Source organism: Molothrus ater, chromosome 2, assembly GCF_012460135.2.
Source record: "Molothrus ater isolate BHLD 08-10-18 breed brown headed cowbird chromosome 2, BPBGC_Mater_1.1, whole genome shotgun sequence".
NCBI lineage: Eukaryota > Metazoa > Chordata > Aves > Passeriformes > Icteridae > Molothrus > Molothrus ater.
The window spans coordinates 96,409,930-96,421,298 of NC_050479.2; the positions used below are offsets into that span (position 1 = coordinate 96,409,930).

Sequence of the window (11,369 nt, forward strand, 5' to 3'; positions counted from 1 at the left end):
TTCTGAAATCTCTTAATTTCTGTCTCTCTTTCCCAACAGTAAAATCTTCCCTTAGAAAATACCTGCCAGAAGCAAAGTGCCATTAACAGGGGCATTAAAACCTCATGCTCAGCAAGCTGGCTGCTATTTAATGTAATGGCTGAGTTCCCTCTGCCTTTCTTGTTCCTGCTGGGCTTGAGAACAAACTTAGAAGGGTGAGAGTGCACACTGATATTTGGTATTTCTGTCTGCATTCCTCACACAGCTGATGGATTTCCACCAAGCATTGGTGAAATTTTACATTCATACACATCTTCATGAATTTGGTCATCAACACAAAGCAGAGAGGTTGCTCATCTCAAAGACAGGTCAAACACAGAGCCTTCTTCTATTTTCCCAGAAGCCTTTAGTATAATGTAACTTTTCAGCATTTAAGAAAACCAAAAAAATGTGAAAGGGTAAGGTAGGTCTCTTTGTAACAGCTCAACTGAGTAGCTTAGAAACAAGTTCAAATCTCATTCCCCAGGACACAATTTTCCCTCCCACTTGTTTGGGTTTTTTTCCTGCCAGAGGAGAAAAAAATTACAAGCCAAACCTAATGTAGAAACTCTGACCACAGCACCAGTTCAGAAAATATTACAACTCTGTATTGCATCATGACTGGAACACTGAAGATAGTTGAGCAGCTGCAGACAAATCACCAGTTGAATGTTCCTCTCTAAGCACATTTTAATTTGGTATGAAAAGTATGGTACCATAAATCTTTTAGCCCCATTGAGTAACAGCATGTCCAAGAGAGCACATAACCAAAATTAACATAAAAATAAAACAGCAGGAGGTGGTTCTTCTAAGGCCTATCCAGCCAGGCTTTTGTTGTGAACACTGCCTTTTTTACACTTAGTGCTGATGCAAGAGAAAACAGCTCAGCTAAACTGAAACTACATGAAACACTTAACACCAATTAAGTTAAAAAACCCCCCAAAACCAAAAAACTCAAATCAGATGGTGTGTAATACAAAGCCAAACAAGAGGAGAGACAAAACAAGTAGAATATTTAACAAGATAAAAATACATGTATCTAAAACCGTGGAAGTACAGCTCAATATAAGCAAAATAAGAGCACTTGTTTATTAGGAAACAAGTTGAGTTAGCTTTAGAAACGGAATATTTCATGCGAATCAAGCTTATTGTACATTATATGTTCACAAAATGCTTTGCATTTGTCAACAAATCAGCAGTCTGTTAAAAAAATCCCAAAACAGAACATAATTAATTTAAAATTATTTTAAAAATCTGCATCATGCAGAGCTTTGCAAGTGTGTAATATCCTATTTTAATACCGTATCTCTACAGAGGAATGAAATACTAGTTTTTAAGCATGATTAATACTGAAAATAATTACTATGTAGGCACTACTGACAAAGAAAAAAGCCATGCCTCAGGCATTAACGCAGAAGACAAAACACTACCAATCTGGAATGACATAGTAATATGTGAATGCCACCTTATTTGAGATTGTCAAAACTTCCTGGGAGGTGAACAGCTGCTCAGAGGTAGGATGTAAATCTCCCTAGTTATCACTATCCTTTCTTTCAGGTACCTGAACGCGCAAAGTTACCAACACTCAAAATTATGGTAATTCCCAGCATGAACACAGGGAAAATGCTTACGTTTGCAAAGATAAATATCAATGGAATTACTACACCAAAGTCAGAGAAAAAGGTCTGTCTGCATAAGGTCTACCTCTTCATATTTAAGCAAACCTGATTTACAAAAACAAAAAGTGAGCACAGAGAGAAGCACACTAGCATTCCCTGAATTTCAAAACATTACCTGGAATATTGTCTTTATGAAGACAGTACCATCTCTGCCTTTGCATTTAGACTACATGTAACAAACTTCGGGTGTACCTGTACTGTAAATGCTACCACTGATCTCCATTTAGCCAGCAGAGAAGGAAAACAGGACTTTTCAGTAATGCTGTGGTTTCAGCAACCAATTATGACAACCCTGTTACACTGAATTCTCCCACCTCATGTTATTACAGGAGAATAATGGAGGGGGCAACAACACAAAACACCAACAGCAAACAAGGAAAAAAGCCCTCCTGAAAACTCTCTATACAACTGCTCCACTTCACATTTGCTTTCACCTATCTTGCTCTAAGGCATTGCAACAGACACTTTACCTGTAAAATATCAATTATATAATAAAGGCTAACATGAAGCATGAATACAATGCAACTCTTTCAAGACAAATACGCAGCTACAGCTTGTGCAAGCACACAAAGCCTTTACCTTGTCTGAAGTATTAAATTGAGTATTTACAGGTATAACTCCCTATTAAAAAAAAAAGCACAAAACTTTTCAGTCATTGAAGTAACTTTAATATATGTGAAGAAAAAGCATATCTACTACTACTGGTAACTCTTGGCATTAATTAATTACTTTGGAATTATTGCAGTCCACTTGTTTCAGCCTCTTCTTCTATTACGAGCCAAACTAATCTAAGACGTGACAAAACTGGATTTAAAAACATATCATGGCTTAGGGCACAAAGTTTTAAAATAATTTTGATTTGACTGCATCTTTAAAACCCACGAAATTTGTTTTTTAGGTATTATCAGATGCAAGTCATACAAACACATACAAAGATGACAACTACTTAACAGTATATAAACATGAACACAGCTCCAACTCCAGGAATGCCATTTGCATTAAGTTTCTCAAAAGTTAGAAACATATTTCAGAGGTTTTAAAGCTAAAGTGAATTGCATAGTGATACAAACAGAAGAAGTCTATGCCAGAAATATTAGGGAACAAGATTTCATTAAATGTTCTAATTTCCTCAAGCAATTATCCCAGTCTAGATCATCCTGAGCTGGATAGACTATTTATAAGAGCATGTTGTGACAGAACAAGGGGAAGAATGGGTTCAAACTTAGAGACTAGGTTTAGATCAGATAATTAGGGAAAAATTCTTTACTGAGGCACTGGAACAAGTTGGCCGTAGGAGTAGTGGATGCCCTATCTCTGGAAGTGTTCAAGGCCAGGCTGGATGGGGCTCTGAGCAACCTGGTCTAGTGGAATATATCCCTGCCCATGGGATGGTGGTTGGAACCAGATGATCTTTAAGGTTCCTTCCAACCCAAAGCATTCACTAAGTTAGGGAATTGGTACACTTGAAGTAGAAAATTTGCATCTAAACAAGAGCCATCTTTTTTTACTTTTATATCAAATTCAGATTTTTTTACATCACAGCTTGTTTTTGCAAGCCTAAATAGAACTGTAGTTCACAGGAACTAATCCAAAATTTTGGTTTTGTTATTGCTGTGGTTTTTTTTTAAACTTCAATTATTTGTTTGTGGTGGTTTTTTTTAATTAAAACCCATTGCCTCAGCAAAGCCCTGCTCAGCACACTTCTACTGACATAGCTAAAACTGAAAATGACAAACTCTCTAGAAATACCTTACCCCCAGCAGCTCTAGTCTTTTAAGGTAACAATAGTGATGCCATTTACTACTTCAAATAATAAACCCAGAAATAATTATATGCTTTTGACTGATATTACACATTAAGGCCAGCCTGAACTATTTCCAGCCTCTCTCTCAAGTGTACGAATGGTACTGTATTTCTGTACAAAACCCAGGTAACAGTCATATTTGCAATTAAATCAATTTCCTAATAAATTCCATGGATTTACATTTTAAGACTTATTCAACTATCAAGTTCCATTTACAGCTTCTCAGGGTTGGACTCATGCAGCTAAAGAAGACACTGTGCCCAGCAATCCACAGCTCTCAAGTCGTGGGAAAGAGGCAACGGTTCTCTGTGGCACTGTACTCCGTACTTTGAAGAAGTTACTATTAAAGTCATCTTATTGATCCAGTTTCAGTTTACACTAAGATTATTTATTGTTTCCTTAACAGTAGGCCCACAAATGAACGACAAATGGCAGCCTGGAGAAGATCACAGACACCCTCCTGATAAGCACAGATAAAGAGCTCTTAAGCCTTTCTTCTAAGTCAAATTCTTCCCTATGCAGTACCACAAGCACACCATCAGGGTGTGCTTTCCACTTTTTAACAGCATTTCAGAACAAAATAACCATTTATCTGAAATCTGTTTATTGTGTTTCACGGTACTAACTATTCTAATAACTAACTTCAGTAAACACTGAAGTTGTAGTTTGCCTTGCACAGATTGTTTAGACATAAGATACAATGATGTTACAGCGGAAGGACAGTAACAGGTGTCAAAGATGTGAAAATAAAGTTTTACTGTACAGGCGAATAGCAACAAAAAGTAATCAACATGTCAGTACAAAATTGTAGGAAATTTGTGAAAAAAAATTGGTAAAATGGTGAAGGAGAGGTTCTGAACACAATAGCAGCACTCCTTCACACTTTGGACTGTGTGCAAATGCAGCAATAATACAATTCCTGTATTTACAAAACAGAGGTAAGGAAACAGCAGATAAAGCTCAGTTCCTACTGTGACAGTCACAAGCTTGCCACCATCTGGTTAAGAACAAGGCTTCTGTTACTCAAGGAAAAGAATCAGGTGTAGAGTTCATGCACTAATGCTACTCTTCAGCTTATGCTACTGTTGACAGCTTGTCAATTAGATCATCAACAGTATTCACAAGGAGCTTTGTATCCTCCTTGTCACTCATCCGATGCTGGCCGATTTTGCGGAGGATAACATCCACGTCCTTGCTCAAAACACGGTCAGCAACTTGCATAGAGATCTCCCAAGGGACATCCCCATCCTTCATGCCATGAATAAGGCGTATGGGACATGTCACAGGAATAGGACTATTCAGCACGCAGTGATTTTCTGCTTCTCTGATAAAGTCATAGGTCAAGGAGTAATAGCCTTCTTCATTTTGCTTTGTTTGATACTTCCATTCACCCTTTTCTTCTATTTCTTTTTGTGCCTATATAAAAAGAGAGCAAAGAATGGACAAAACATATGTTAGGAGTACTTAAGAGTACCTCATCTTATTTCTGTTCTAAAAGCAGTAAGACTCCCCCAAGCATAAAATTTCACCTTGTTGATTTTTATTATCATGGGTGTATTCCTGTTCTCCTCACAGCATCTGAGAGGACAAATCCTCTACCATGTCACAAAATCTCCTCTCCTGCAAATTAATCTAGTTAAAATTCAACAATGAAATTAAGTTTCTTAGCCAGACTCTATCAGAAAAGAAAAATATGTATAGCCACCATGAACAGTAAATCTCTTTGGCTTCAATCAGTTCACTGATCCTCAAACAAGGGGAAATCCTAGGAAAAAGACATTGTCCAGTGATCAGTCTTTTCAGTCTTTGCCATAGTAGGTGTCTCTAAATACTACATTTCCACATTCTTAAGTATTTTCAGATTCTGAATCCTAAATAGTAATACTGACACTACAAAGTACCTTAGAAAAAACCCAAATAAATTGGGAAAATATTTTCATTATTCTAAGGCACACATTATTTATTGCCATGTAACACCTCATTTACTTTCCTGAAGACTAGATATTATTACCATCTCAAAAGGGCAGTTCCCACTACCTAAATCTTAGTCTTTACAAACACATTAATCTGAAGAATTTCCTTTCTATGCACACAATCTGTGTCATCTTATCCAGTCTTATCTTATCTGTTCATCTTATCCAGTGAAACCTCAACTACTTTAGTGGCTACTTCTCCATCCTTCCAAGCACAAGGATCCAATTCCAGTGCAAATATAAGATATTCAAAACTGAAATCTAATGAACTGCAAACAGTAGGGATCTGACTTCACATCCTCTAAACCACAGTAATATAAGTACACTCTGGCTAGTGCTCACGCTAGTCTAATACTGTAAGCTTACATTAATCAAACACAGAAAACTTACCCTAAAATTTGCAGGAAAAGTACAGTTTAAATTACATCATTTCTTAAATTCTGGGTAAGATTTTTAGACTGCACAAAAGTCAACCATCAACATTTACCTCAATAGGAAGCCTCTTAAAAGTTGTTACCACGTGATCTGCTGCTACAGCAACTCCAACCAGAGCAGCTACTTTATCTGGACGTGCTATTGCAGCATGAAGCATCAGCCATCCACCCATGCTGGAGCCCACCAGAATCTGGAAAACAAAAGTACAAAAAGAGAAGAAAATACAGTGTTTTACAGGAAATGGCTAATAGATTTTTTCTTCTTGCACAAAATATCCATTTTCACTTGGTTTAACTATATAAACCTTGGGCATAATCCTGCTGTCCTTACCCAGGCAGAACTGCTGTCACCTCCAATGGAAATTTTGCCTGAGTAAGCACCACAAGATCTGGTATTTATTATTCTGTTTGGCATGGCTGGTTATTGCTGTCTGAGACTGAAACACTGTAAACAAAATGAGAGTTGAAACAATTCAGTATCATATGCATACTTTTATGTTTCCTTCTCAAGATAAATGCACATGGTAAAGACTCAGTGCAGTGAAAGAAGTAAACAAAAGCAATTCATAATACGAAATTGTTTTAAACACAATATTAGGTATTTCTAGGTTGTAGGAGATTCCAAGTTTCTCACAGCAATTTCTAAAGTAACTGAAGAAATCAAATGCTGCTTCTCCTGCCTGTTTTTTAAAGCTATTTGATCATATGGAGTATCTTGTAATCTTCTTGCAAATCCTTTAATTAATGCATCAGCATGGGACAGTGACACACTTTTTCATTAACAGGGCCGCACTGCACAGAAACAATTCCTTGTCCCCTGTCAGGTGGCACCCCCACCATGAGGCTTTCTCAGACTCTCTGGGACAACAGACCCATTTTGAGCAGGAGATTCTAATAAACAGCCTCCAGGAGGTCCTGCCAATGCATGCTTCCATGATTTTGTGACCTACCTGCCTTCAAAAGAGCCCCTATGAATGTGACCACTCAAATGATTCAGCTTGGAAGTGAGCAGGTGTCAGCTGTTCAGCAAAAGCTACTGCTGACCAGAGCTATTATGGCATATTTTTGATGAAGGTTCTACCCTGAGGGAAAAACAGCATTCTATATTTAAAAATAAAATATAACCTGTGGTCCATCTGTAAGTTCATCCAGTATAGACAGAACATCTTTTCTCCACTTCCCAATTGTACACTCTTCAAATTTACCATCTGAACTTCCACATCCTGTATAGTCAAATCTGAAAAAATAACCATCAACAGGGAAGTCATAGTACTGTCTACAGCAACACAGACACTAAATAAATACTACTGCATAATCAAATCAGCAGGGAACAAGATACCACAGTGAGTATTTTCTTACTTGGTCCTGTTTATCACTAGGACCAGAAATCACACAAAGCCAGTTTAAATACAACAAAGACAACTAAGTTATGCAATGCAGCATTCTCTATCATTTGATAGAAAGTCATAATTTACAATAGGCAAAAAAAATTCCCTTACAGACAAAAAAAAACCCCTCAGACACTTGAATTTTAAAGGTACTTTTAAAATGTACAAACTCTTTCAAACACTGAACTCAAACACGAAGACTTATGACACATTCAGACAGACAGCATTCAACCTCATCTATCAAAGGACAGCGTCATCAAGCAGGGGCATGTTCTTCTAAATCCACAGAAGACACAGGGTAACTTCATCGGACTTGGCACAAAAGGACAGTGCTTATACTGGTAACTTAAAAAAACAGAATTCCAGGTCCTTAATTTTAAATTTTTAGGCCTACAGCCTGATTGTAACAGGTAGCACTGGTTATACTACAGAAAATTAGAGAATTTTCTGAGTTACTTTCAGAATACATTCTCCTGATTTACCTCAGTCTCTCTACTGACAGAAATCCTACATTTGGAAATAGAGGAAAGAATTCTTGTCTTGTATATGAACTCCCTTAACACAGGGAGCATCCCAATCCAAATGCCAAAGTTTATGTATTTATGTTAAAAGCCTTCCCACAACTCATGAGACTAGTTTAATTTTCTCAAGAACAATACTCCTCTATGTACCTGATGAAGGCATGACCTAACGATTTGCAGAAATCTTCAAGGGCAGTTGCTTTCTGACCATTCATATTTGAATTGAAGCCTGGAAGGAAAATAACCCCTGGATTTCTTCCTTTTAGTTTCTGATAAGCAATATTTGGTCGATCCGGTCGAGTGAGAAAGCTGACTGATGACTTCAGCCTGCAAACTAGTAAGAGGAACTATTTAGTACAATCATCATGATAACCTTGGCAGAAACACAAGTTTTTATAAACCCAGGGTTTGGCAAATATGGACACATTATGTGAAAATAAGGTATTTTGGCTCAAGAGAGATGAAAAAAGCATCTCCTACGTTCTTTAATGACTGACAAGTATTGATGAACCTGAAAGACAAAGTTTATTGTGATTCATTCTCAAATCATTAAATGCCAACCACGTAGAGAGTTCACTCAGCAATTAGCAAAGTGGTTGACTGAAAACAAACTCTCAGGCTTCCTTGACTTCATCAGTCCTCATGTTTCATCTTGAACACATTTACTCGTTTCACAAAAAAATCTTCCCATTTAATATCTGCTTAGTTTAAACTTTTATTTTCAAAAAGCATAATTTTGAGACTAGTGTACTCTGTGCAATGGAAGTTTACAAGTACAGGAGGTGACAAATTTTTCATTAGAATTAGAACTGAAGGATAAAATTTCACCTTTATCAAAGCCCTGGATCCACACAATATATGGGGTATAGGGACAAGTTCATAATCAAGAACTGGGAAAGAATCTTGTGCCTAACTTTTTCATCATGACGAGCATAAACCAACATTAGCATTGTTTAAACCAAATGAAATAAATAACATCAAACAAGGAAATTAACAGAGGAAATGCTAACTAATTAATAATTCTGCTGAATCTCAACAGCTGCTACAGGATTTTATCTAACTTTAGCAGTCAATTGTACCTCTACTGCAGGTGAGGACAAGTAATTCCTAGAGAGCTATTAAGGAGACTTACTCCACTCTATTATCCAACACAGCAAGGTAATTTGTTAAACTGAAAACTTGGTCAAGTATTCTAAGACTTTGACATTCTTAATTCTTAGATTTGACATTCTTAACTCTTAGATAGAGCCTCACGGGCTCTTCAACAGGAGGGCACAGAAACGATGCAACCCAAAATGAAGTGTCAGGGTGGATGAATAGTACAAAACCCAAGCCCTGACAGTATTGCACCACTTAACTGTCTTGCAGCCTTGAGTTCTGTCACTATCAGAGAGATTACATTCAAGGGGTTTTGGGGGGTTAGCTTGTTGTTAAACTTGGATGTGCATGAGTAAGTGTGGATACATAACAGATACAGGGTGCAGCTAGCATTCAGAACAGTCCAACAGAAATGGCATCATTTGAACTATAGATTAAAACCATTAAATTGCTCCTCAAACAATGAGGTAGTTCTTTATCCTACTGAGGCATGATTTGTTTATAAAGGTGAATGACTTCCACAGTAAAGGTATTCAGATGCGTCCACACTGTGGCTTTTGATTTGTGTGTGTCTGTCACTGAGCCAGTCACTTCTTCAGGGCCAGTAGAGTGCAAGTGCCAATAAGAGATGAACCAAGAAGTGCTAAATTTAATAGAGAAATAACTGGGAATATTTTTCTCCCCCTTAAGTCCTGATAGCCATCTCCGAAGCCACTTGTCTTCCATGCTGCAGCACCCTGGAGTTGTCCTCAAATTACTTTGACATTGGGCAGGGTTCCAACTGCAGCTGCAAGACACAAACACTGTCTAAGCTATTCACAAACTATTCTTCCATTTAACAAGTTAATGGAAGCACCAGCAGCAATTCCAACCTGAATAAATACAAACCCCTAAAGCAACCACCGCAGCCAACCCAAAAGCAAAGCTCAATGCCGTCACCCTCTCAGATTTCTCTTCAGACAAACAAAACCATCAGCAACTACCCAGTAATTTCTCCTCCTGATTTTAGGAAAGACCTTATTAAGAGCAGGGAAGCATTTCTGAAGGGTGCAAGACAGGTATTAGTGTTTAAAAAAGCAAGTTACAGACAGAAGGTGATAGCTGTAGGAAGACCACAAGACCCTTGCCTGATGCTATCTATGGAATTCTCTTAATATTGGAGTCACTGTGAACTTTTATGAACATCAGAAACTGTGACTGAGACCAGTGTTACACTACACATTAAAGCCAAAGAAGTTCCCTGAACTCTGAAAATATTCCTGCACAAAGATCTCCCCACTCCCAGCAGCAGCAGATTAATGCTGCTGAGACAGGTAAATGGACTCAACTCCGTCCACACTCGATTTCATGCAACCATCCACACTGCAGCAGGAACTGCTGCTTGGCCTGGTCCCAGAGGACCTAAAGACACACTCAAATAAACAGATACTCTGAAAATATTACTGTTATAAAGACACAGAAAGGGAGAAGAACACAGAAACAAAATCCCACTGTATTCAAGCTTTTATGCAGCTACAAAATGTGCACCCGTAGTAGCAATAAAGTTTTACTCATTGAGCAACCTTAGATGAGATTCAGCTGTCCAATTAAAGATAATTAATAAATTCAACAGCTCAGACAAGGACACATCAAGAAGGGACACTGCGTGTTTCGGCAGAGGCCGAGCTCACTCAGAAGTGGACGCCAGCAAAGCTTTTCAGGTGCCTGACGGAGCTTTACAGGCAGGCACGTTTCACAACCGATCAAGCGCTGGCGCACGATTCCCAGCTCCTCAAAATCCACCGGGGCAAGAGCTCAGAGCCATCCAAACACACGTAGGAAAGCAGCTGCCCTGCCCTGTGCACAGTCACCAAGCTCCCCCGCGAGCCAGGCGGAGAGAAGCCTGTCAGGAACCCCGTGCGAAGGGGATCGAGTTTAAGATGCTCATTCCCACCAAAGAGCCGCGCCCCGGCCTTTCCGATGGCGACGGCCCTGAAGGGGAGGAAAGGGTGCCACCCGCAGCTGCCCAAGAGCCGCACGGTGGCCGTCACAGTCGGCACCGACACACATCCTCTCCCCTCCGACTGGCAGCCCTTCTGCTCCGAGCTCCCCGCGGCCATTCCCTTACCCAGGAATCGCCGGGCCGCCCTCAGCGGTGACAGCAATCCCCGCAGGGCCGAGGCACGGCCCGCGCACACCAGCACTCCCGCCATGGCCACCGCCCGCGCACGCGCCGCCCGCCTCCCGCGGGAGTGAAGGGACGGCAGGGGCGGGGCGGGACCTGGTCTGCGGTCAGGGTCGAACCTCCCTGGGAAACTGCAAAGTTTTATCAATAAAAAGAGCCAAAACCTTGATCGTGCATTTCACAGCGTGCATGTTTCCCCCGAGCTAGCTGTGCCTTGTAGCCAAGAACGCCAAAGGTGTGCATTGGGAAGAGCACTGCCGGCAGGTCGAGGGAGGTGATCCAGTCCCTGT

General features: G+C 39.5%; 1 protein-coding gene across 1 annotated transcript; it reads right to left on the minus strand.

Annotated features, from left to right (window-relative positions):
- Positions 1–1,084: 1,084 nt before the first annotated feature.
- On the minus strand, positions 1,085–11,127 carry ABHD10 (abhydrolase domain containing 10, depalmitoylase). Its single transcript, XM_036387050.2, has 5 exons — positions 11,023–11,127; positions 7,968–8,151; positions 7,034–7,145; positions 5,962–6,099; positions 1,085–4,917 (listed from the first exon to the last, which is right to left on the minus strand). Exons 1-5 carry the CDS (start codon positions 11,105–11,107, stop codon positions 4,576–4,578), a joined length of 861 nt encoding a protein of 286 aa, XP_036242943.1. The 5' UTR covers positions 11,108–11,127; the 3' UTR covers positions 1,085–4,575.
- Between the last annotated feature and the right edge of the window lie 242 nt (positions 11,128–11,369).

Bases quoted from the DNA above. Each gene is read 5' to 3' on its own strand.
- ABHD10 (XM_036387050.2), bottom strand. From the start codon at position 11,107: ATGGCGGGAGTGCTGGTGTGCGCGGGCCGTGCCTCGGCCCTGCGGGGA. The intron at 8,152-11,022 runs GTAAGGGAATGG...TCCTCTTACTAG, and splicing joins GGCGGCCCGGCGATTCCTGG to TTTGCAGGCTGAAGTCATCA. The intron at 6,100-7,033 runs GTTATATTTTAT...TTTGTTTTCCAG, and splicing joins AACTTACAGATGGACCACAG to ATTCTGGTGGGCTCCAGCAT.